General features: G+C 45.6%; 1 protein-coding gene across 1 annotated transcript in view; it reads right to left on the bottom strand.

Moving 5' to 3' along the window:
* LOC144168919 (diuretic hormone receptor-like) overlaps window positions 1-27,745 on the bottom strand; it is a 219,946-nt gene that overhangs the window by 23,051 nt on the left and 169,150 nt on the right. The window contains exons 7-8 of the mRNA XM_077697915.1: window positions 9,146-9,296; window positions 1,583-1,670 (exon numbers count right to left, since the gene is read on the bottom strand). Coding sequence (XP_077554041.1) covers window positions 1,583-1,670; window positions 9,146-9,296 — 239 coding nt within the window. The remainder of the gene's footprint in view (window positions 1-1,582; window positions 1,671-9,145; window positions 9,297-27,745) is intronic.

Here is a 27,745-nt window from a genome sequence, read left to right as displayed (position 1 = left end):
GGTGAGGAAGAGCCTGAGGGCCGGTGAGAGATGAAAGGGTGCTACGAGGCAGGGCGGCAGAAGACCATCGCCTTTCGACGAAGTTTTCAGCGAAGTGAGCAGATACTCGGCTACTTTTTTTCGCTGATTCGCTAAAACAGCACGATTTATATAATCCACCTTTGCTACTGGCTGTGGCTTATTAAATACAAGATTTGTAAAATGTGTTTTAGGAGGGTTTCAATGGCAACAACCAAATCACCTCTCCATATACGTATTTGGCACAAGGTAGCGGCGCCATGTGGTTTTCGGGAACCGGTAGCCCTCAGATCCGGTGTTATTAAAAGCATACTTGTAGCTGTGGGCTGCGTTATGCCCCATATTTTTCATTTACGCTGTTTTGGAATTTCTGAAACAAGAGATAAAAATACCTGCCATTTAAAATACTGAAATGAATCCTTAGTGTTCGGAACATTTACCATTTTCTGCTTTAGGCTCTAACCCGCTCCAGCGCGTGTCCACGCTTTGAAGATATGCCTGCTAGCGTCCAGGCAAGATCAGCATTTGGGAGTCCTAGCAGGTCAAGTGTTCGTCTCCAGGCTCGCTCATCCACCCCTTCGATACACACCCACCAAATTGTTCGTTTATGCGGTGGCCGGAAAGGCTTGTTTTTAGCTCATCGCTTTCTGCTCGGGAGGGCGGAGGTCCAGAAGGACTTTTTTTCGGGCATTGTTTCTGTAGCACTGAACACAGATCACACACATCTCGGATATGAGCAGCGCTGTGCGTCATCTCGTGGTATAACAATGTCTCGCTTGCTGGCAGTCTGGCAACGCCGAGGTCGTTGTAACAGCGATGCAGTAAGCGAAGGCATGCTGTCACTTAGGTCACCCCCCCCCCCCTCGCTAATCCTGCCGAATTTCCTGCTTCCACAGTATTTTTAGCATATGTGCAGTGAAACCACTTAACCATGAACCATATCGTTTTTCAGGCATGCAAGAAAGATCTTAAAATCTCTGTCGGAATTTCTGGTAATTTTTTGAAACAGCTGGAAGACACTAATATACTTCACGACCGTAGATCGCAGTCGCGTGATTCATGAGGTATAATCGTGCTATACTGCGCAATTTATTTATTAGGGCATTGTTTTATGGCTGACACAGCACTTATGGTGCTTTCAGAGAGGCACTTGGTGTATATATTGAAGGAGAAATAATTCATTTCAGACCAAAGCATTCACAACCGTATATTCATTGCGAAATTTATCCAGAACGTAGAATGGGCTTTTCTTCCATTATTCATAAAGGCCAATACTGCGAACGCTGCATAAACTTCACTGCTTTTTTGTGTTCACAGGCAGAGCGACCAACACTCATTACATATGGCTCCACTGCACTGCTTATGCACTGCATGAGCACAGAGGAGTAAACAACCCAATTACCTTAGATCTTCGGATATCTGTAGAAGTGTGAAGCATCGTAAGATCACTTGGAAAGGAGGTTCAAAATCAGCTTCAAGAAAGGTGGCTCAGTAAAAAATACACACAATACCCATTCACGCAAAAAACAAAGAGAAGCTGTTCTCGGTACATTGTAGCACTCACATGCCTCCCGACAGGTTAGGGTCGTTGTGGTTAGGACTGAGGTAGGCTTTGGTGACTGCCCATACCGCAACCACGACAAGTGGTATTCCTGCAGTAGGAAAAACAAAACGCAAAATTGAGAAAGAACACCGTTTCGTAACACAGATAAATACACCCGTCACGCACAATATATTTTCCGTGGTTGTAGTTCTATTGTGGTTAGTTTTACTCTGTCGACTCGCAACGCAAAACCCGTATCAACAGCGAAGGCCGCTATTACACCTCTTTAGGTTACAAAGTGCTGTTGCGAAAATACTTACAAAACATCTACATTCTGTACACTCTTTCTCAGGGACGTATATATAGTGCCGGAAAATGTCGACAATGTTCGAATAGCTTGCCAAGTACGCCGCGATCGGTGTCCCCTTGCTTGAATTACTGCGCAACGTATTCTTTAAGACGTTTTCACGAGTTTTGAGGTTGGCGTTTGCATACTACAAAGAAAGAAATGCTTATAACCAAGCTTTTGTGTCCTCAGTATGGCCGTGATATGCCAATACCCCGTGCAGGAAAGCAGAATGTCTCGGAAGTTGATCGGGGGTAAAGTAAAAAAAAATATATTAAAGCCGTTCCACTCAATGGGAAAGCTGTCGGAAGTGCAGAGCAGTGATTCGTCATAATGGGCTGTAGCGCGTTATCCACTCACTGCTACCACCCAATATAATTCAAATTTCCCACCTTCGCTGTGCTCGCGTGCCCCCTGCCTGAAACTGCGCCAGGGGAGTTCTGTTCTTTTTGTGCTTGCTTTTCCTCCCGCACGTGCCGGCGTTCCACTGCCACTTTTTTTGGCCCGCTATCGTGAAAACCAACCCAACGAGCGTTGCTAACAAACTCAACGGGGACGCTGCCGGTTAATTACGTATATTTTGTCTCAAATGTACCTACAATTTTGTTTGCTCTATAACGCGGAGATATATTACAAGGGCCAGCGGTGCATGAGTTTCAAACGCTTATGACTATATAAACCGCTCTGCTTTCGAGGCCTCTGGGTTACGCCGCAACGACAGCCGCTACGACGGGACGCCGTCTGGCTCTACTTGGGTATAGCGAGCGAGCCACGATGACAAGGCGAGCCCCTAAAGTGCCCTACCCTTAAAAAAATGCTTCCCGTTGCCGGAATTCAACCTGGGACCCTCGCGTTGTGAAGCCAGCTTCTATCCGATTGATCCATTTCGATATTGTCGAAGCGAATGTCAAGCAGCAGGCACCGATTCTCGCCGTCCACCCCAGACGCAGACATTAGGCCTACGCAGAGTACAACCGAAAGTTCCTGCGGGTATTCTAGGAAAGGGGTGCGTACCTTCAGAGTAGAAGATGCTCGCAGTTTGGGATTGGCCAACCAAAAATTCATCACGAGAAAGCTTCGCGTTCGATAACCGTCGCCAGTAGACAGAGGGGTCATGATTTTTGCCTCTGCTACTCACATTCAAAATCCTTGACTAGTGGTTTGGCGTTTATGCCAACAGTAGTTTTAACGTTGTAACGGTCAAATTTGGGAAGCATATGAAGAGCCGGCGCCTCAAGGCGTGCCTAAACTGCAGGAAATACAACGACTATGTGGCTAAGCATAACATCCTTTCACAATCATGCATAGCCTTTCGTGCTATAGCACGCCCGATAGATTATTCATGGCCCGTGTAATAACATCCGGGTCGTAGATGTTTACAGCACAATCTTCCATAATGATCTATTTCTCGCGGTTTTGTAAGCTATCACGTCTCTTTTTTAAAGAAGAATGCGCCCTCTTTAAAATCAATACTTGGCGAATAACTCCGGAAAGGAAAATATGAAGTAATAACGCCTTCACGAAAACAGAGGTCTTTTTTTATTGGCTTGACTTGGCGAGATAAAATATGTAAAGCGCTTAGCACCCAACCGCACGAGATGCTGACGTTTTTATGATCGAGGCTTAGAAAGTGTGGTTGATAGATGCTCTCTGATAATGAAGTGTTACGGTGCAAACGCCGCCAAAAAGTGAGTGAAAGCTTGGGTCACCACGATCCGTTAAACACCATATACCCTGCCCTCGCTATGAAAGAGCAGCGCGCGCGATGAAAGCTTTCAAAAGACATGGTTACAAGCGGCACAGGCGGACATCCTACGCAATTACGTAACTGGGCGCTTCTTTACTTCATAATGGTAGCAAGTAAAAATACTGCTTTTTGGAATATGTTTCTTGTCGCCGCAGTGTTTGAACCGTTCAAGCCTTTCTACGTATGAGCTGTTCTCAAACGCTTTGGCAGAAAGTTAAACTTGTAGGGCCGGCTTTGAACGTTGTTGTGCTTTCGGCGCACGATAAAGATCCCCAGGTGGTCAAAATTAATCCGGAGCCCTCCACTACGGCGCGCCTCATCGCCTGAGTTGCGTCGGCGCGTTAAACCCCACAATCAATCAATCAACGTTGTTGTGCTGACATGTAGTTTTGAATTGAAGCTTTAGTGTTCTTCCTGCACCGTGGTGGCGCAGTGGCTATAGCGTTGTGCTGCTCAGCGCAATTGCGCAGGTTTGATTCGCAGCTGTTGCGACCGCTTTTCTGGTGGTGCAGAAAAGCGAAACACCCGGGCGTTCGAGATTTCAGCGCACGTTATTCAACCCAGGGGGTAAAAATTAATCCGTAACCATTCACTACGGCGATCGTCATCGCTCAACCTCGTCAACCTCATAATTAATCAAATCAATCAATAATCTATTGTTTTCACTGATGAGGTCGGCCGCAAAGACGGGTGAAGTAAAAGAAAAAAAAAGCTTCCCGTTTTAGGAATTGAACCTGGGTCTGCCACGCTATGAAGCCGGCATCTTTGCAATTGCTAATTTTCTACATTTTGTTTCTATTGGGTTCCAGTTACCGATATTATATTTAGAGAGGGGTGCATGGACTTGCAAAATTAGACAGAAACATTCTGCACGCCACAGTGTGAAGAAGATGATTAATCACAAGGAAGCCTCACGTTCAACTATCGTCGTCGTCAGATGGAGGGGTGCCTGAATTTTTACGGCTTCTATGCTTTTAAAGGAAATGCTTTCCCCGCTATCCGGTACTTATGCGTATAGAGTCTCAGTCATATTTATTGCAGGTTCTTCTCTTGTTTAATATTTGAAGCTATTGAACAACGCACATAATTTTACTAACCGCATGTGGTGTTACCTACAAATTTTTGGGGACTTGACACAAATGCGTGAAATTGAGGAACGAGCTGAGAGGCATGTCCCCAAAGCCGCAATGGCACCTTTGTGTCTTCAAGGAGACCGTATTCGTGGCACCGCAGTTCCCTAGCCCACGCACTCGCGCTGTACCCAACCGTGGAAATGAGGCGTGAAATGAAGGGTCGAAACCTCGAACCCCTTCGGACCCCTTATCAAACTTCTCCCTTGAGCCTCCCTGCATGTATACCAGGCTGGGAGCAGCGATACCCCATTAAACTTAAGCGTAAAAAAGACAATGAAGGAGTATCCGAGTCTCGCTCTTTATACTATGTCACATGGTATTATCTAAACGCCTTCTTTAAACTGCTCGGGCCCTAAAAACGGCCCGCACCGAAGCAATCTTCAAATCCCTACCCAACCAGCGCACTCCAGTTACTGAGCTTTTATCACGACGTTACCGTCATTATCCCACAGAAGTGTTTGCTCAGGGCTCAACTTTTTCGATAAGTTAATAAATGGTCAATCTAAGGCAGATGATTCATATGTTATTTCATTTACATCAAGCTTGAAGTCTCAGTAAAGACACCAACTAAAGCTGTAATTCCACATCACACGTTTACTAATTCATATGCATCTACCAAGCCATTGTACTGGGCGAATTGGTACATGTTTGAATGGAGTAAAAACCAGCGGTAAACACAGGACGCAGAAGAAAAACGACAGGACAAGCTGGCACTAACAGATGGTGAAGTATCTTGTTCTAGGCGTTCGAGTGCCTTCTTCGTTGAGTTGTTAGTGCCAGCTTGTCCCGTCATTTTCTTTTGCGCCCTGTGTTTACTGCTGGTTTTTATTCCATTCATACGTATTTTTTCTTACATAAAACCGTTACCGATTCGAGTACACTTCAGAAGCTGCAAGATATCCAGGCATCTGAAAGATATTGGAGTCGCCCCTTAATTAGCATTGTAGAACGATAACGAGCCCTACGTTATTGCGTTCCTAGGTTATTACTTGCTACAACATTTTTGTAACCCCGCTGAAAGTAAACAGATTTAGCAGTATTGCGTAGTACAATTGTTTTCGACTCCATACATGTTTTTCCATGCAGTGTAACCCACCTGCGAAAATCCCTATCAGGGGTTGCATTAGTAATAAATAAATAAATAAATAAATAAATAAATAAATAAATAAATAAATAAATAAATAAATAAATAAATAAATAAATAAATAAATAAATAAAAAATAAATTAATAAATAAATAAATGAATAAATAAAAAAATAAAATACACAAATAAATAAATAAATAAATAAATAAACAAATAGTTTGAATTTGTTGAATTTCTTTCCAGATTTATTTTCCAATTGGCGTGACCGAATCGGTGAGAAGCATGCCTTAGGAGCACTGCAAAATTAAACCCAATGTGTTCACCCAAACGTGCTTCAATTGACCGAGAAATTTGAGAATATGCTACGTACCTAAAGTTTAGTGTGACAGAGTATTTATACCATGTTGATGACCGCCTCAGTGTTTTTCAGACCTAACTACCGTCGACTGCCCTCACACTTGAAGGCTAGCCCATGTGCTTGGAGACTTCAAGAAGTATGTGGGTCACAGATGGTGCCCATATGCGGTAGCATCTTTCAACTCAAAAAGTGCGCCCGAGAAGTGATTTGGATTTCACCAAGCCTTTCCATTGTGCACACAATGGCGTCGCTGTCTCGAAAGGGCTGTTAGAGGTGAAGGCCTATACGAAGGCGTTTTAACTTGACAGGATTACACGAACCATTAGACGAAAGATCCAGCAACTGCTTCCAGTGTCTGGGAAGCAGCAAAATGGTATACAAACCTCAAAATGGCTGCGACACGTTGTACATCGCAGCAAAACTGTATTGGGCAACACTTATACCATGGAATCTTTATTTCATGCGTCCGAATGCTCAAAAAGTGTTACATACCCACAGAGATGCACATACCTGCCGCACCCAGGCGTGAAACAGTCACCAGCGAACCAGGGCACTCAGAGCGGTAGTACCCGAGTCCTTTAATGCTTTACTGGTCACGAAAGGGCTCCGTAACTCAATGGGAGAGCTTCATGTGCTGAGTTTGGCCGCCGCGCTTTGTGTTTGTGTTTCGTTCTAGTATTTTGTAGAGCAGGAGGTCGTTTTAATAAACTTTGTTTAGAAAAGCTTTGCTTCGTTCTTGGCTACATGGAAATATTCTGTTTCCTCCGTGTGCTGCACATCGCACCGCGAAAAAACAAATTTTTGTACGCTGGACCACGCTCTTTTGTCTCACTTCGTAATATGAAATATTTTTGGTGCGTGTGATAAAATCTGTTTTATTGGTCTTTTTTTGCGTAATTTTTTTGCAAGGGTTGCAAAGCGTGGAAGCGGAAAGACACACGGTGCAACATATATCTCTCCGTGTTTTGATCCTTCGCGTTTCTGCAGTTTTTTAGATGTTCTCAAGAATGCACTCACTCATCGAAACTACAATACTATAGGGCTATCTCTCTTAGAGATCTGTGTATTCCAGAGCAATCAACGATTTCATTAGGCGTAGTCTGGACGATGCGTACTTGGTTTCTTTCAGTTTTTGATAGGCTGATTATTGATAGGCCCGCAGCAATCCGGTGCTACGGAGCTACGGTATGTGTGGTATTTACAACTTTTGCTTTAAGAAAAGAAGGAATAGATATTTAAAAATACGTAAACACGACGGCGCAGCGCCAGAGGACCCAGAAGCCGTTCCCGTACGCGGCCAAAGTGTACGGTAATTTACATGGCAAAATAAAACCCCATTGAAGGCAGGTAATATACAAAATGACTGGACTATTCACCGCTATCTAGTACGAAAAAAGCACACTTAATCAGCGCGCAGACACCAAAAGCAGCGAGCGTTTGCACGCCAAGAGCTGGCCAATATGCCGCACGCGCGAGGGCTGGATGCCCTTCGTGGGGTGGTGGCGCCTATAGTGGCGACCGCGATCCCTATATGAAACGAGCGCCGAAGTTTCGTGGCCAGTAAAACCTTGAAGGACTCTGGTAGTACCTACCGTACCGCAATAGAATCGCATACGGTAACATTATTCGCGGACGCAACCTCAAAAGTTTCGAAAGGTGGCTGTCCATTCCAGTAGACTACGAATCCTTCGCAGCCAAACTAAAAACAAAAACTGTGTTGTTAAATTAAACTCAAACGGTTTGGCATCGTAACTCACGAGGGGTGAATAGATGCATTTCCATTTCTTTTTCCTCAACACATAGCTGGTGGTGAAGGTGTCTCCCAGTCTATTTGCTAATTGCGTCCGTATGACTGCGCTATTTCATCTCAGCAGGCCAATGAAACAGAAGTTACTCCACGTTACAAATATACTCATGTAGTAACGTACGCCGTAAGTGCCAATACTTGCTTGGAAAGCTTTGAAACGGTATCGGCCAGAATTCTAGGGATCTCAAAATATTACGGGTTGCATCGCCTTCGAAATTAACAAATCACGAATCGAAGATATCCTATGTGGTTCGGTGGTTGACTAAGTAGGGCACATTTAAAAGTATTTGTAATTTAAAAAGCGGTGGGATCCACTGGCGAATACTCCAAGAACAGTGTTTGGCACAGTGTTTAAAGATTTGTGTGCACCTCTGATATTGCGGGCGCCGTTTTAAAGCCGCATAGCCTACTGCTGAGATTAGTGTACGCACTTAAGAAGGTTTCACGACACATGCAGCGTTTCAATCACACGCCTGAGTTCGTTTTCTGTTATGTGTTCTACCACGGCCTTTTCGCATGTATACCGCCGGCGATCAGGTAATGCGGATTTTTTCGAGCGTGGTGGCATTATCTTTATGACAGGGCTGATAAACTAACTCGATCATCTTAAAACTGTTTATTTTTTTTATTTTGGTTGAGCGCACGTGTAGTTTTTATTGTGTCCTTTTATTGTGTTGGCAGGTTTTTGAGTTGTTCATTGTGAAAGCAAGGAATTTTGTTTTCACTGATATCTTTCAAGCGCCGTAAGGGCTTCATCTTGTCGGATAAGCGATAAAAAGCACATCTAGCGACGCTTCATGTAACGTTGGGCTTGGGAAATCTTGTAGTGCCCACGAAACCGCAATTTGTGTGTGTTTGTAGTCTTTCTGAGCAGCGTAATCAAAATTGAGACATCGCGTGCAAAGTATTTGATGATGATTTTGAGAAAACGCAATTTCCGCATCCCTAGAAAAGAACCTTTTGACGTAATGTATATGACCTCCCTAAAGTATACTACCCCACTATGTATTCGCCACCCGGGAAACTAAGGCCATCAATTACCTTGTGCATGTCAGAGGGGCTTTTGCTTTGCCACTTTGGGAACAGTGTCAAGGCAGTGTTTTACTCACCCCAGCCGATGACGGCGTAGACATGGACGCGGACGAGCTCGATGGAGAAGGTTTTGACGACGAGTATGAACAAGTAGAGTCCTTCGACGAACATCCAAAAGAAGTTGGTCCCCATCAGGTACGTCAGCACCACGTACATGAAGCACGCGCTCTGCGGGTAAACCAGAAAAGGAGAGAAAACTACCCGCTATGGTTTATGAATACTTAAAAATGACACTCAGCTACAATAGTAAGCACAACGAAGGTAAGCTGCGCGGGGAAGAACGAAGAAATTTTTTTAATATTGCACAAGATATGTCTACAACGCAGAAGCGCTGGGCCGCTATAATAACAAGCGTCCTATAAAATTGTACTGACGTTCACGTTCTACATACCTAAGTACAGTGGTGTGCAAAGCAGAACTTTTGCGCAAACATCCGTACGAAACAGCTGCAATTTTCCTCCCTCGTTGTTTACTGTAGTAAGATATAAAAAGTCTAGGCCCGCCGGCATCCCTGTTGTGATTCAACAAACGCAACCAGGTTGTTCCTTCTGGAGGCTCAATCCAAATTTGCTTGCATGGGCAGTTGCCTCGACTTCCCACGAAAACGTTCTTACGCATCGCTTCAACAAGGACAGTGGCCTTATCGTCACCGTATCGACTCTCAACGCTGCCAACCGTCTTTTTGCCGTAACGGAGCTAGTTGGCATGGGGGTACAAGCACGTGTACCACGTTCCTATTCAGCGACGTCTAAAAAGATTGATGACGCCCTCTTGAGGACACGGACGAAGAACTCCTTTCCTACCTGAGAGATCAAGGTGTTACGTCTGCCACAAGGCAAGTCTCTTATGATCGGGGCAAAAATGGTGTAAAGGAAGAGCGTCGCCGAAAAACAGTGCTTCTGGAGTTCCCAAAGGGCTCTGCATTACCAAAGTGCATTTTGCTCGGCTTGTGCAGTTATCCCGTTGAGGAATACTTGGGAACAGCAACCCAATGCTTCAAATGTCAAAGGCACGATCATGTTGCGAAGCACTGCAATTTGTCCGTCCGATGCAATGTATGCGCAGTCCCGCACTCGTACAAAGGCTGCACTTCGCGTGCGCACCCTTGATGTGCGAATTGTGATGGACCACATCCTTCAACCTTCGGTGCCTTCCCCAAGAAAAGAGCTGCCCTCTTGCACGCGCAGTTGGGCAACTTCAAGGTAGGGCTCCCAAACAACGTGAGCCGCCCCCCAACCCAGAAGTGGTTTGCGCAACACCCAGCTACACTCAGGGTTCGCTTTCTACACACACAAACGCAACAACGAAAAAGTCATATGCACGTACTGTTCGAGAAAGCCCCAAAAAGCCCCAGTCTGAAGAGCAACAACATCCGACACGAGCTTTCGTTACTCCTGTGCTACCCATTGCGACTCAGCGTGCATCCGAACCACCAGCGGAGACCCACGCTCCTACAGCGCAAGTCGACTTGAGTAAAGTGATAATTCCCCTGTTATTTGCGGCACTCAAACCTCTTATGTCCGCCATACCATCCGCAAGCGGTTTGCCTGAAGTTCCTGCTATCATGGCTTTGGTACCTCTGCCAGCAGCATCTTGCTCCCTACCTGGTATGCCATTCACATTCGGGAAACAATGACGGCATCACCATCGCCAACAGTGTCCTTGAACAGTCACCTAAAACGATGCACCATTTTCCAGTGGAACTCTCGTGGTCTGAGGGTCGAAGCTCGGTGATCTACGTCAGCTTCTTCAAAATTACCGATTCCCATTCATTGTCAATTCAGAGTCACGAGTATATCAGAGTTTCCGCTTGAGTGGTTACTATTTCATCCACTCACAACGAATAAGCGGTACAAGCCGGCTTCTTATCGGGTTCCTTACTGACCTTCCGGCCGTTGAAATTCCAGTCTCACCGCACGAAACAAATGAGTACATCTGTGCAACTACAATTATTGGTTCTAAGACTTTAACATTTATCGCAGCGTAATTACCACTCAACGCCAAGTTTGATGAGACGAGGCTGGACAACCTCATCACGTCGACTGCCAAGCCGCTCATTATCTGTGGTGACTTTAATGCTCATAATGAAATTTGGGGCAGTTCCCAAACAAGCCTACGTGGTGCAAAACTCGCGGACCTCCTAAATAGACATGACATTTAATTCCTACACGATGGCAGCAGTACCTTCCTCAAATCCCTCAAAACAACCAGGTGTATCGATCTATCATTCGTCACTGCTTGTTTTACCGCAAAATTCACGTGGTGCACAGACTTAGAGACAAGAGGAAGTGACCACTACCCAATTTTGATATCAACTCGTGACTCACAGTCTCAGACGTACAAAGAACAGGTCGCGTGCACAGACTGGACAGCTTTCGTGGAAGCCCCACGAACCTACATTACGGCAGCGACTCGAGATGACGAAATTATCCCAATGATACTTCACTGTTTTCGGAATTCCACATGCTTAAGGACGAAACGCTGGAACCAACCCAATAATGACGCTGAGTACCTAAGATTATGTGCCATTCGTCGCCGTGCGGAGCAAGAAGCCCTCCGTACAAAATCTATTGAAGATTTACGAGCTTCTAGAAGTGCTCAGAGACGTGTAATGCGTTACCTATACAAGCTTCAGCGACAACGGTGGAGGAACTTTTGTACAACGTTAAATACTCACACACCGTTTACGCGCATCTGGCGTGTTGTCAAAGGGTTACGCACGCAACCTAAGCAGCTGCCCCCTTTCATTGCCCTGTCACTGCACGAGCACTCCTCTTTGAAATTGGTCGGAGAGGAATATTGCATGATCCTCTCCTCATGAACGCTGAGTACAGTTCCACCTCTTAAGCCTCCAGAATCAGCCGTTCCAGCACTGCACCTGCCTTTTACATTACAAGAACTGAGAGCAGCAATCTCTGATGTAAAAACCAAGTCGTGTCCAGGTCCGGATGGCGTTAGTTACGCAACCTCCACGCACTTGCCTCACAATGCCCTGCTCCGTCTCCTAGAGTTCTACACTTCCTCTTGGGTAAGCGGTAAGCTGCCCTCTGATTGGAAGCTTGCCCAAATTACTCCTTTTCTAAAGCCTAGTCGGCCGCCCACGTGTTATTCCTCTTTTCGGGCAATAGCCCTGTTGAACTGTATTGGGAAACGTTTGGAGAAGATGGTACATAAAAGAATGCCTGGTGTCTCGAAAGCAGACGCCTTTACCCGCAAGAGATGAATGAATTCCATTGGCACAGACCGTCTATTGACAATATAATTGCCCTTATTTTGTCAGACGAGGAGCAATTGAATTCTAGCCGCATACCAATCGCAATTTTCTTAGACATAAAAGCTGCCTACGACTCTTTCACACACCACAGCCATTCTAACTGCTCTTGCTGTACATGGCTTTGGAGGAAGACTCTACGCCTGGATCGAGGATTACCTTGCTGGACGTCAGCTTTTCATGCGCACTTCAGATGGCGACACATCACCTTTCCCCGTCGATAAAGGCGTTCCACAAGGAGCCGTTTTAAGTCCATTGCTATTTACTTTTACTCTCATAGAGCTGAAACGGTGCCTACCGCGGGGAGTTAAGATCACGATCTACGCAGACGACATTTGTATCTGGCACGCAGCACACTCCCGACGCACCACTCAGCAACGTCTCCATAAAGCCCTCATCTCCATTTCAACCTACCTTGCTGCTCGTGGACTTCACCTATCGCAGGAGAACCGCGTTGCAATGGCGTTTACAAGAAAGCGCAAGGATCGGTACCCAATTCTGCTGAGCAGACGAGCCCTCCTGTACGCCCGGACCCACAAGAATCTTGGCGTAATCATCGACCGTAATCTCTCCAGGTCGCCTGAGATAAAAAGACTGTGTGCCCGCATCTCTGCGACGTCTCAGGCTCTGAGATACCTTGCCGGTTGCCGATGGGGCAGCAACTGCGGGTCGATGCTACAGCTTCACAAAGCTTACGTCGATGGCGTCATACAATATAGCCTTCCCTTACTACACCATGCAGCGCCTGCTAACAAAATAAAGCTAGAAGCGGCGCGACGCAACAGCCTGCGCATTTGTCTTGGACTACCCAGAGGTTCCTCGGGTACCGGGACGGTCGCTGAAGCTCGTTGCTTACCTCTGGATGCACTCATGTTACAGGAGTCGCTCCGTGTCCATTACCGGGATCTACTTCAACCTACACCCCACTGCCTCAGCAGGATCACTGCGGCCCAGAGTTCTGGGATTGGAGATGCTATTAGAGCTTTGCACCTTCCCAAAACAACGCAACCACCGCGAGCAATGCCATCTCAGTTTCCGCCCTGGACATTAGCGTCTACTCGTGTAGGTTTAGCCATCCCAGGGATGACATCTAAGAAGATAACGCCTCAGGCTGAACTGCTCCAAGTGGCGTTGGATTACATGCACAGGTTGCATTCCACCAGGGTTCACCTTTTCACTGATGGGTCTTCGTTGCCGCAAAGTTCCTCCTCTGGACTATTCGTCCCGTCGACCGGTAAACTCTTTTCCTACAGTTTAGACAGACCAACGTCCTCGACATCAGCTGAACTACACTACCTCAAAGAGGCAATCCGCTACATCTTACATCAAGAGCCCAACGAATGGACCATATTCACTGACTCTAAACCTGCCCTTCAGTGCCTCCTTAAGAGCGGCAAGCACTTCACATATGAACTTCCGTTCAAAATATTCTCTATCTACACCACCTTGCATTTGGCGCTGGGCACAATATTGTGTTTCAGTAGGTGCCTGGTCACTGTGGGATAACAGGAAACCAAAAAGCTGATGATGCTGCCTCTGCAGGCCACACCTGCCGAAATATACGGAGAACATTTTTTACCAAACACGACGCTTCCATCATGGCCACACGCCACGCCCTGTCAGAGAGAAACAGAATATGGTCAGATCCTACCCACCACCACCAGTTTCTCTACTCCCTTGGCCCTCAGCTGTCGTCAAGACTTCCTCACCAGCTTTCCCGCCATCTAGAAACATTATTTCATCGGCTACGACTTAATGCAGCTTACACCAACAGCTACCGTTTCCGCATTGGACTATCTACCGCCTCCACGTGCAACAACTGTGCATCGGAAGACACAATTGAGCATCTTTTACTCTACTACTCTACTGTCCTGCCCACAAGGACTCTAGGTCAACTGTGCTACAGAAGATAACACGCATAGGTTATATGCAAGGACCAGTGACCTTAAAAACCATTTGAGGGGCCTGGGCGTCTTGTTCTCAGCAGTGCCTTGCCTAAAATTTGTTTTCGTACCTCAGTGACACTGGCTTAATTCAAAAGCTTTAAATTTCTTCACTCTGAGACTTTCGCTCTTGCCCTTTTACCTAATTTCGTTGGTCGCTCTCTCAGCTTGTATCTCTTTGCTGCCCTCCTCTCTATTGGGCCTTTCTTCCTTTTCCTCCTCTCCTAACAGAGTAGCATGAAGGCGATTTTGTACGCCGGTAAACACTCTGTTTTCTAATAAAGAGCTTCTCTCTCTCTCTCTCTCTCTCCTCCCTTGCAGTTCCTTAAAGCTCAAACAAAATGGCAAACAAAGCTGAGGAAACTCATGGAGTGCCAGATTGAGCCTCATGCTTGAGCACTGTAGTTTATATCCAAGCTATCTTAACCTTTTCTACGAGTATGTCTTTTTGTGTACTGGTACCACCGGCGTAAGTGCCGTTCAGGAGTGGCACCTTAGAGACTAAAGAGAGCTTGCGCAGTACACTACAAAGGCGAACACAGATGTATCTAACTCAACTGGGATGGCGATATAGTTCAATATATCGATAATCAATAATTCGAAACATGAAAGTCGCCTGTCTGAACATATCTGATAACTGCATATCACTGTGAGCTTTCTGAGATTGTGACGAGCGCGCTAGCTTACCGATCTGTTCACGGCACGAAATATTTAAACGGCAGCGCGACGAGCACTGCATCTTTTAACATAGTGTGTAATTTGCTTGCTTCTCCTTCTGCATCATGGAGTTGTTCACACTGTGTTCAAGCTTACGAACGCCGACAAAAAAAAAGAAAATCCGGTGTCGTACACTGTTGCACAACAGTGGCCAATTCGAACAACGGCACAAGCTCGGCGGCAATAGGATATTGAGAACGCTGTGCGATCACCTACTAATGCCTGCTTCTTTGGCAGAGGTAAGGTCCGGCCCCCACAGCCTGCACATCGTCGTCAGTATTTACGAGTTCGTGAGGCCGTCCTGACATTCGGAATGCTGCATGGGAATACTGGCAGCTCTTCAAATTTCCTCTCCAAGCCCTCTGCGCCGTCGCCTTCGGTATCTGAAGACCTCTCGTGTGAAGCCGCGCAACAAAGCCGCTTTGCACACGAAAAGCTGTGGGTCGGCCGGGCAGTGGCCATGCTGCCTTCGCTTTTACCTGAGGCTTGATGCGCAGTGTCATGGTCAAAAAAAGTTGCGAGAAAGTTCGAATACCTCTGAAGCCGACATCTTTTCACCGGCCTGCACCAGTCGAATACACTCCGCTTTCTGAGTCCAAATTCTGAGGGTTTTTTTTCGTGACCATGGCTCCAAAACACATGCCTTGGACAAAACAAACACGCACTATGCCGCATCGGCATCCCGTCCGGAGGCAAACTGTTAACCGCTCAAGCACGCACAGAACAAGTGGCAGACAACAAGTGGCAGTTTATTTTATTCCTTTATAGCCTTTCGCAATGAATAACTATCTGGAATATCGGTGGCCTGTTGCTGCACCCCAGGCTAGCGTGCGAGCAAGTGTTGAAGGCCATCGCACATGCTAACAAAACGACGCTACGCCGCATCGTTCTCACCGAGCACGGGAGCGACCGCGAGAAATCATCATCGCAACCACTCCATCAGGAGAAGCGCCCTTTCAGGGGCACTTGCGGCGAAGCGTTCGACATATCGATTGTGCCCGTGATCGGCAGCTTGATACGCACGTAGAATGGCATACACGTTTGCACGGTATCTCCAAGGAGATGTTCCGACAAGTTGATATAGACAACAATTCGATGTACCTTTGTTCGATAAATCCGTGCCTTGCTCTATTAGCGAACCTTGCCCTCGCGATGCCCCGAGAGGATTTAGGGTTCTGACGGCTCACACGCGCTTCGATTCCCGTCCGCCGGCCACTCAGTTTGCCTTAAGCGACCGTGCTTCAACTTGAATTGCAGGGCTAAAAGCCCTGCCAATTCATTTCCGCCACCACGCCCTTCGTATTGCCTCCGTATTTATAAGATCGTTTTAAGAATTTACCAGGGGGCCTGAGCTGTCGCTCTAGGATATCATGCGCCTTAGCGTAGAGGTTTCACAAATTGACCTTCAACCCCGAACTGAAAAATAAGTGAACCGTTGAAGCTTTCCTTAACCTAAAGCATACCTACGCTCCTAAGTAGTACCTTCCTTGCAGTGCAAACAGAGCTCGCTACCGGAGATTTCAATTACATGCTGTCGTCGCTCTCTGTTTTTAGTCGCCCTGTGCCAAGCATCGTTATCGCAAATGTTTGACGACTTGACCATCTATTGCTCACAGGCAGCCATAATTGCGAATCCTATCAAAGACGGACTCAAGGTGGCACAATAAAAACTACGACAATATTTTACACGATCACATGGGCTTTGATTATTATGCTACCCTAGAAAGTGTCCCCTGAATTTATTATACCAGAATTGGGATTCTGAGGAGCTTCAGATATACCGATTAATCTGTCTGCTCTGTGTTCACAAGTAAGAAAAATCTAAACGAACCTTAAGAGCTGTGCACCAAAGCAATTGTTAACTAATTGTAACCGTACAACAAGCACCACATATTGCTATCCACTGAGGCAACAGGCTTGGCTCTGTGATGGTAACAATGAAATGAATCACTTTTATATTTTAAACCAGGTAGGTAAATCCTACTCGGAATAAACAAAACTCCACATGTATGGCGTTGGAATTGTCTGGGCACCCGGGCGAGCATTCCTAGCCGGTAATGAGAAGGCCCATTAAGCTGTGCGTGCGCATGTATCCCGCGCCAGTATCTCTGAGGGACAAACATCGCCTGCTGCTCCCAAAACAGAACCTCTTATAAAATATGGAGATATTCTGGCCCACTATCGTCAAAGCAGAAGACTATTCACGGGTCCACATCCCCAGTTATCGAGACAAATGCCACCAGCCTCGGTAGACTAACGTCAAACTCGTATCCTCGTCGCACCCTTCTCCACGCCATCTACCCCACCACACACCCGGCCACCTATAATTTCTGTCATTTACCCGGCAAAGAATACCACCAAGTATGGGAGTGCGGACAAACCCCAGGACTACAACCCAACCTTTCCCCCTATTACGATAAGTGGGTGGCCTGCCTGAAAAGACCAGACCCTGGGAACCAGCGCATACTCTTGAAGAGAGCCTGAACTGCATGCCAAGGCCACCCAATCCCGGAGTAGGGCCGCCCCCCACGGGGAGGGTACCCTAACCGCAGCACCAGCGCTTGTGAAATAAACATTTTTTCCTCTACCTTCTCTAACAAAACTGGTAAAAGCCGCTGAAATAACCGCAGGTTATGTTGATATATTGCTCCTAGAATGCAGATGCAAGGAGTACAGTCACAAATGTCGTTCAAAAGACAGGAGTTAAGTTGCCTATTAAGAAAGTGGCGAACAAGGGGTTGCCTTCCCCGGAATTATTCAGAGTCGCACAGAAGAGCTGTTTTATCCAGTTGACATGAAGAACTAGGGACTCCAAGTAGACGGGACATTTTTGAGCTGAATAAGATTGGCAAATATGATTGTTTTGTTTAGTCCATTCGGAGAATAAACGCAAAGTAACACTCGGAAAGCTGAGTCATGTTCTAAGATAATATTCTGGACATATGGACAATATATAAAACAGCCAAGCAGTGAGGTAGACTATCTCGGTATATAAGGGATGGATGAATAACCAGGGATGGATGAATAAATTTCGTTGGGGAGGCTTTTGCTCCTGTGATCGAGCACAAGAAAAGTAATACCTCGCAGTAATGTTAGGGTTTAAATTTCATTGGGACGTTTTGTCTCAGGTACGTTTTGTCCATCCAAAAATATTGGTATAGAGCGAATGCTCACTTGCGGAGCAAATGTATTCGCACCGGAATTGGCTTTCACTCACAAACTTGAAAGAAGTCTCCCATCTTCCAAAAACGAAGCGTAAGAAGGATAATGGGAACATTTTTGTTTCAGACGTTTAGTTCGGGCTCATAAATACGGAAACCCGAACAAAGGAAAAAACCTAAAACGTTTTACAGGAAGTGGTGTGAAAGAAAAAAATGCTGTTGGCTCCTCTTATATCAACCTCTTAAGATGGTACCAACGATATAAATGCTTCATTGGAGCAATACCACAGCGTGAGTTCACAACGCTGTATATGCAAATAACTGAATATGTTGGAATTGTTGCTTTGAATTGAATATACTAGAGAACAGTGCGAATATTGATTGATTGATTGTGGAGGTTTAACGCGCCGACGCAACGCAGGCGATGAGGCGCGCCGTAGTGGAGGGCTCCGGATTAATTTTGACCACCTAAGGATCTTTAACGTGCGCCGAAATGTCGTACACACGGGCGTTTTTGCTTTTCGCCTCCATCAGAAAAGCGGCCGCCGCAGCCGGGAATCGAACCCGCGACCTCGTGCTCAGAAGCCCAACGCCTTACCCACTGAGCCACCGCGGCGGGTAACAGTGCGAAGAAGGCGACGACAAAAATTACTTGTGTTTGTCTAGTGTGTAGTCACCGTCGTTGCGTTGCTTTACAGTATGAACTAATCAATGGCTAGTACATCAGTATTACACAACACTAACGTCTCAGCGTAAACAAACGTCCAGATTCTTACGCCTAAAAATACACTCGTGATTTTCTCGTAAATATTGCGTCGCGCAGCAGACGGGTATTTTTCATAACGATCCAAAGAAATTTGCTTAAGTTAAATGGAGGCAACAGGAGACGTGGACAAGAAACCCTATATTCTTATAACTTTGCCCCTGTATTGTATTACCCATTCTTGTAATTTTTGTCAGTGTTTCTAAAGTCATTTTTGTTTACCCAGTTTCGTCCTAGTAATCAAAGTCGCACCCGCTGGTACAAAGTTATTCTAATACGTATCCAAATTCAAATTTTGAGTGTTTCAGGCCCCGCAAAACGATCAGTTACGAGACGTTGATACTACGGGGCTCAGGATTACTTTCGAGCATATAGGGATGCTTAAACTTTCGAGAAATCTTTACACCCTCGCGTTTTTTAGCCTTTATAACCGACAGTCCTCTTCTGCATGGGTGATTAACGCTTGCGCCGGAATGCAAAATAAAATGTCGATTCCAACTCAACCTGCCAAATGTGCCAAGATATGCTGATCTGCATAATAAACAATAACTTTTTTCAAAATCTCTAAAACTGCACTTGGGATACTGCAAGAATTTTAAGCAACGACAACGTTGTTGACCGAAGTGTATTGCGAAGAGATAAAAGGAAGAACCTGTAGTTCTTGCAGGGATCGATTTAAGTGGTGACAATGAGCAGGTGAATCCGTATGTCGCTATGGTGTTCTGACATATACGATAGAGGCCATTCTCATCTTTCAGCGTTCGGCAGAGACGCTTTGAGTTTGTAGAGCCCGCCAAATTTAGGAGACCGTGTACGCCTATGTCATTACTTTAACACGTCTGTGCATCTGTACCCTTGAAATCCTGGGTTTAAATTCTAAAACATTCGTTGCGGGACAGGATATTACATTAGGTTCGGAAAACCCGCCCCTAATGCAAACTCCGTTTATTGCCCCATTCGGTAGAGCCCCGTACAGAATCATTGCGGAAGCTTGTTGCTTATAAATCAAGCGAATATTAAGGGCCACGAGAAACAATATAAAACCACGCACCCATTCGTCTAACGGTGACGATGCCTGCATGCCTATCTTTCTCGTGACAGATTCTTTGGTTGTCGTCGGAGTTTGGACTGAGTTTCGACCTTGTCGAAATGGAATAATACGATACATGCCAACTTCATAACGCGAGAGCACCGTTACATCCGGGCACTCAAGCGTTTTTTTTTTTTTTTCTTTCCCTTCACCCACGATCATTCATCATCGTCAAACAGGGTTGGCTTTCCCGCAGGGCGTTTTGGCGTGAAAGGCGCCATAAGAAAGAACGCAAAAGCTTCGGTTTAAGGTAATACCGCGCTCTTCGCCACACGCCAGAATATTCTGCAATAAAACAACTGTATTTCTTGGCAGCACCGTCACTCTTAAGCGGACAGTCCAACTCGCGGTTTATCGCAGTAAAATGGCCTCTGCCGGGACTAAGAATATGCAACGTGCTGTATTTCACAGCTAGAATTTACGCATGCGTTACCATGATATTTAGCTGGCACGCATTCTTAGAAATATGCGGTATATTCGGGTCGCACCAGTAGGCACTGACTTCATAAAGTTTGGTTTCTTTAGTTATATTTGCGAAATTGTCGACCGGCTAATTGGACGTCGTCTTATAGCGAAACGCTGTGTCTAGGAAAATATATGAGGAAGAGAGCAGGTGCGTACGCGCAGCGGCTGAGCCTTCACCCTTTCTGGGGCAGTGGTTAATCAGAAAGCACAGTGACCGCGGATTCGCATAAAAGCGCGTGCAGAAGCGCAAGGTACATTCCCTTTCCTAAGCAATTTGCTGACGTAGCGAGTGGCAGGAATTACCTCGTTGGCCGTGGAAGACGCCATTTTTAGCAAACACCTTTTCCTCACTGTAACAATGTCCCCCAGATTGATGGCAATAGCAATGCCTGTGGCAGGGTAGCGGGTAGACAATTCGCACTTCACAGCACAGGTGACGCTCCCACGCGGAAAGAACCAAAATTAAAACAGAATGGTGTTACTTCATGTAGGGTGAAGAGCAGAAATACGTCGCGAGAAATTATAGCTCTCACTATTAAACCTGTAGAAATTTTGGGGAAAGTGGAAGAATAAAGTATTTTTATCAACACAATCCATCAGCTACAAAAACTACTGAACTAAAAAGTATAAAATCCGAAACGTTAAATCGAAGTCCTTTTCAGGCACTGCAGCGCGCTCTCTTAATTATGTTTTGTATCAGAGCAAGGCTGATTCTGGAAATAGTGAAGGCAGGGCACCACAGCCCCTCTGAAAAATCACTGCTCCGCGCTTCGACACCTTCCACGTAGATTGAAAGCAGTATAATATTTTAACAGCGAAGCTGTTTAGCAACTCTTAATCTTTTGCGTCCGCAGTTAAAAGTACCAAGGAATTGTCGAGCGTGCAGCTGATACCGAAAATAGTCAAGGGGTGGCGCACAGCCCCCGTGGCAAATCACTGCTCGGCACTTCGACTTCTTCCACGTTGAGTGAAAGGGCTTTAATATTTTTAACATGGAAGCTGTTCGGCAAATCGCAATTTTCCGTGTCCGCAATTATTGATCCCAAGGAATTGTCGAGTGCACTCATGTAAGCGCGAGACTCGCGCCGACGACCCGGCGGTTAACGAAACCAAGAAAATGCCCAGCACTCGCGTGTGGGTACCTGGCGAAGTGCGCCCAGCGTCCTCTGCGCATGCTGTCAAGCCAAGCATACCCACTTATAGAGATTCGCCACGATTGCAGCGGCAGCCTTGAAGTTAAAAAAACCGAGAAAATGCCGAGCACTCGTGTGTGCGCGCCTCGCGGCGAAAGCCCAGCGTACCCTACCCATGATTGTCAAGCCAAACATAACCACTAAGGCAGATTGGCCTAGATTGAGAAAAAACTCAAGCGGTCGGCGTAATTGTGGCAACCCTTGCTCGGAACGAGAATGATTCTAGCATTCGCCGTAATCATGTACACACTTGCTCGGAACGGGTAGACACGTCATGGTGTACGCCCTTCCAAGGTGATGTTTAGGCATTACCACTTTAAAAAATTGAAATAAGGTCGCACGTAAAGCAACAATGATGGAGTGAAAGTAGTTCCGGCAGCGAAAAAGAGGTAAACAGTCGGCAAACGTGGACTTGATCCTTCGTGGGTGTCGTAAAGGTCGGGTAAAGCTTCGCTACCTTCAAGCCTTACGCGTTAGTGTGAACTTCCTTCATTTTTTTATAGTGAGTACGCTGATAAGAAATTTTTATACTTCTTTATACATTCTCCAATAATATTTGCCTTGTCAATGAGCTTTGTCTTTGTTCAATGCTGACACTCCAAGAAGTTTCCTGTCCGCCAGTCTGCACTAACGTTCTGATCACAAAAACTACCTGCATTACAGAAAAATACAAAAATGAAATAATGAAACCACTATATCATGCATCATCACTGCAACTGAAGCTAAAAACAAGAAAAAGCCGCGAAAAGATGTCCAGCAACACGAATAAATTGCCAAATGGACCCTCTGAGTAACCCCTTGCATTTCCAGAAATATGCATAATTGGGAGAGTTAACACGTATAATAACTTTTAATCGATAAATGAACTGATTCGTCTTACAAAAAATTTTATCACCAAAAGTTACGAAAGATGGAATATTTGTAAGAAATGAAACAACAATATTATTCTTTTGCACACTGCTCTAACGATACAAAAAAAAATAACAAAGCCCGTAAGTAACGACAGAAATACTGAAACAGGACGAAAGAATAAATGATACAACTAGAAATTGCACCATTCGTGCGCTACGCCTTGCATTTGAGGAAACTACATAATGTGAGAAGCTAAGGCACCTAATGGATATTAACAACAAAACAGGTTCTTTGGATACTCATAGGCAAGTCTCGCTGCAAAAAGGTCACAATGAATACAAGCGCCGTAAGAGTGCTTACATAATGCTGGACAATTCTCTTAACTTATGAGCTTTTTTTTCTAACAATTTGCACTTCGTTATAAGTTACTAGTAGCGAGCGAACTTTGAGTGGCAACTACCGTAATTACCCGATTCTAACGCGCCCCCGATTCTACGCGCCCCCTATTTTCCTCGCAAAAAGACAGAAAAAACTTGCACTTCCGATTGTACGCACACGGAACTTTGTGAGCAAGAAAAATGAATGCGAGATAAACAGACGATTTATTTCTCGAAGTAAGCTCACCCATCTCCTTCCATGTCGCTCTCCGCTGACCACAACATCTCGTCCTTGGTGCCATCAAGCGCGTTCGCGATGCCACACTTCATAACGAACGTTCAACCATGATCGAAGGGATCGTGGCCCACACCTCGCACGCCCATCCTACGAACTTCTCCAGAGGCGCACGCTTCAGCCGACCACTCGTTTTGAATGCGCGAGAGCCGCTGCTGCCATTGCTGTTATCAAGAGCGCAAGTGGAACGATTTCACGATTTGTGTGAACGCCGATAGAAAAGCCGGGCCGCCTATGCTTCCTGCGTCCGAAAAATTGTTGCTAAAAGCATTGGCGCCATCCTGAGATGGCGATGGGTGAGACGAAATTTCCGTGTTTTCGGCAGTTTCGGTTTCGTATCCGATTCTAACGCGCATGCGATTTTTCGACCTATTTTTCCAGAAAAAAAGGTGCGCGTTAGAATCGGGTAATTACGGTACTTGTTGACAACCAATACGGACAGTCCAGTACACGGAAGTAGGCACTACTTGTGATTTAAGTAAACTACGAACAGACACTCGGATCTCAGCGCTTCTACCTGCTCTCGCTTCTATTGATCAATTTTTGTTTTTGGGATGTGTAGTGCGCTAAACAGAAGAGTAAACACAGCTTTACGTGACGTACCTCAGCAAATACAGGAACTGCCACCAAAAAAAATTTTCCTTCCCCATTTAATGAACTGTAAACGGCGCCGACTAGCACGTTCGCCTTTTATAGTCAGGGCCAAGCGCAGAAGAGAGGGAGAGAGAGGGAGGGGGAACTTACTTCTGATCAATTCTATTCAAGTCACGTCTTCAGGCCGGTGGCATGTTCCACTCAGCGTCGTCCTCCGCAGCCCTATTGACTACTCGGACCTGAAGGTCGGTGCTGCGCGGCCCGACCTCCCAGTGCTCCTCATAGGTGATTAGGGGAAACAATTCGGGAGCATGCCCTTATGATGTGAGATAGCGTGGCCTGTTCTCCGCACAGGTGGCAAACGGCTGTTGGGTAGTGGCTTGGGTACACGTGTGTCAGACGGGCTAGGTAGGGGAAAGGCTAGGGGCCAAATCCAAATGGGTGCTTTGTTACTGTCCAATTTGCGGTCGGCAGGTGGGCAGGTTGGACGGCAGAGGCGGTATTCTATTTTGATGTCATGAAACGTGACCAGGAAATTCCTCGCACACCGCGCCCCATGTTAGGGCTTGAGATTTCGACCCTGATCCTCCGAGGGTGTCGCACAGAAGGAGACTGTCGCAAAGCCCTTCATTCATCTAAACTCACAATTTCTTAAGTCAGTTTCCCAAACGGACATATTGAATCATGAAGCCCTGGTAGCGATTTGCGGGACCAGACACGCTGTTTCTCATCAGCTTTTAGCCCCTGAACTCTTACGGGAGTTACTTTTGGAGAAATAAACTGGCACTGACTTGAATATGCGCGCACTTTATGATGTGGTTCACAAGTACGGGAGGCGCCACAATGAACCATACTTCGCGCACGATTACAAGGAGGTCAGTTTTCAAGATGAGACGACCTCTTTTTTCAAGCAGTGACACTAGCATTTACAAATAGAAAACAAACAACAAATAAAACCGCTATAAACCTGATCTGCTAAGCCTTACGACCTGCTCTTTACGCTGCATTGAAGGATACACCAGTATTTCCAGTTCCCCGAAACTGTAAACCTAACCCAAAGTTTTGTAAATACTCCACCTGTAAAAATAACGAGTTAGCGATATTATAAACGGGTGGAATTTCCCCGACTGCTTTAGAAACCAACACAAGAAACAGATGACATACGGGAAAGCGGGTGGAGAGAGTAAGGAGTTCGAACTAATGGGTTTGCAAACTTCGCCATAAGGCTAATAAAAGTAGTGGATAATTAGTTACTTGTATGAATTACGCGTAAAACTAGTTTCTTTTCATGTTAAGCCTGCAAAAAAGCTCGCATAATAAGCTTGTCTTGACACTAGTTTTCATTATTTTTATCTCAGTATAAAAATTTACAGTGGCATTTCCTGCACGGAAATCTTTTTCTCAGTACAGGTCAGTAATTCTACCCACAATACGCTGCTATTTTAGAGAAGCTGTCTTGCGCAAGGTTCTAACCAAAATTACTCTCGTCTATCGGGTCGCTCCAACTAAGAGCCGCGAGGGCTCACGCCAGGGCTAGTGTAAAATACTCTATCGCTACCAATGTAATTTAGGTATCTCGTAAAAAAATATAGTGAAAGTGGCTGCTAAGACGACCATCAGTAATTCGCTTGATTTCGTTAACTTGTCATAACTACTCAGCTCACAGTGGATTTGTAAACGTTACAGAAATCCAGTTGGATGTGAATAACTTGCTGTATGCGCAGGGAGGATGGTTACAGAAAACGGCTGTAACTTTTCGTAGCGTAATGCTACACTGGCCGAGGTTGAGCACTTTCACGTGGGCCGTGAAGGGCCGTTCTTCGCAAGCGCGAGGAGCATTCGATTCGTTTGGATCAGATCGGATCGGATCGGATCAGATTGGATTGCATTGGATTGGATTGGATTGGATTGGATTGAAATCCAATGCAGTTGGAGTACGGGTGTGTAGGAAATTGGGTCTGCACACTGGCCGGTCTGCGCACTTCAGAGGAGTGACGTCATAGCCGCGGCAGATGCACTGGCGCCGGCGCGTGCCTAGCTCTGCACCACCGTTGTGCAGTAGCTAAGTCTGACGCTGCGCAGGAGCCACTTGATCGCCGTTTCGCGTGGCTCCTGGAGAGCCGTGCGTCCCAAGCGCGAGGAGCAGTGACTCGATTTGGCCGTAATGGACTGGACTGGAGTGGACTGGACTGGACTGGACTGGAATGGACTGGACTGGACTGGACTGGATTGGATTGGATTGGATTGGATTGGATTGGATTGAATTGGACTGGACTGGACTGGATTGAATTGAATTGCATTGGATTGGATTGGATTGGATTGGATTGAATTGGACTGGACTGGATTGGATTGAATTGCATTGGATTAGACTGGAAATCGTTTTAGCAGCAGTAACCATAATCAGCTGATCCTAGACAACCAGAAAACCTAAGAATAACCAGTTGAAACTTAGCTCACGCTATGTATACCCTGGCATAGCTGAGCTAAGCCACTGGTAATTTTTTAAGCTCTCGAACTAAATCAAACCCGAAATAATTTAGAATTGGTTGAACGGAAACTTTAGAGTAATCGGTATAGGAAGACGATCAGTAACGTAAGTGGATCAGTATAGTAAGCAACTATGCAATATTTAATAGTTTTACCACCAATACCGCTGTGCTCGCCTTCCATTTTCAGAGTACTGGAAGGAGTTTAGAATTTTCGTGGTCTTGTATGGTCGTTCACCGAAGTGTTGGCCTTTACCTTCGAGGAACGTGTCATACCGACGATTTAAAGGGAATATTGGACCACAAGCTAATTTTGCGATAATTTGAACAGCGGGAGAAGGGTCCAGAGCACCGAATAAATTTTATCGCTCTGCCGAAAACACCATAATGGCCACGTAACTGCCTCTTCTTTCTTTCCTGTCAAATTCTTACGCTCTTCCACTTCTGTCTCACTCCTTCCATGCTATCCGCACAAAAGGTTTGGGGAATTTGATTCAGTTTTCTCGCGTCCGCACAGCTGGTGCGCCACCTGTTAGATCATTTCGTTGCTGTTGGCTTGGTGTGCCACCTAGAGTTGGAGTGCCAGCCATTTTTGTGATTTCTTATTTAAAATTGCTGTAATGCGTTGTTTGTTTGCTACCTCCTTCATTCAGCGCACGTATACCTATTGTTAATTAAAAGAACATTGCTGAAAAGAGTTTGGTGTGGCCCTGTTGGCACATACTTGTTGGTACATCTTGCAGTCATACTCTGTGCGGACGTGACTTTCAATCTTCGCATTGACAATATCGCAAAGAAAGCAGTGAGAGTACTTCACTTACTCTATAGGAATTACGCAATGTTCCCTCGTCTGTGAAAAAATATGTGTATTGTTCACTGGTCAGACTCATCCTGGAATATGCGAGTGTAGCATGGGCCCCTCACCTAGAATATTTAATACAAAAACTCAAGGAATACACAAAGGCAGAGGAAGATTTACTCAACATAATTACACTTGCGGGGGCAAGTGTCATTGAAATGGAAGCATCAATAGGCGTGGAACCTCTTAGGGATCGACGCAAAAACCGTAGATTAAAGCTTCTAATAAAAGAATAATATATAAAAATATAAAAAATATATAAAGATTCGACATATATAAAATTCAACATCTATATAATACATAAAAATTCAACAGGAATTACCAAGGACAAATATTTTATACGATGTCATTATGTAGTACAAAGACGGAATCGTACTAATAACGTACGAGAGCTAAAGTGCAAGACCAATTATGTAAAGTTTTTTTTTTCCATTGACTATATTGCAGTGGAATGAATTACCAGCCGAGATTGTTTCTGCTAGTACTGTGACCTTTACTCGCTTACTTAGTGAATTGTGTTGTTTTAGTTGTCTCACTGTTTAGTTCTGAGC

This window comes from Haemaphysalis longicornis, unplaced genomic scaffold, assembly GCF_048455015.1.
Source record: "Haemaphysalis longicornis isolate Haplotype H1 unplaced genomic scaffold, Haemaphysalis longicornis Haplotype H1 scaffold_2, whole genome shotgun sequence".
NCBI lineage: Eukaryota > Metazoa > Arthropoda > Arachnida > Ixodida > Ixodidae > Haemaphysalis > Haemaphysalis longicornis.
Note: the sequence above shows the minus strand (reverse complement) of the source record. Positions and strands in the feature narration are given on the sequence as shown.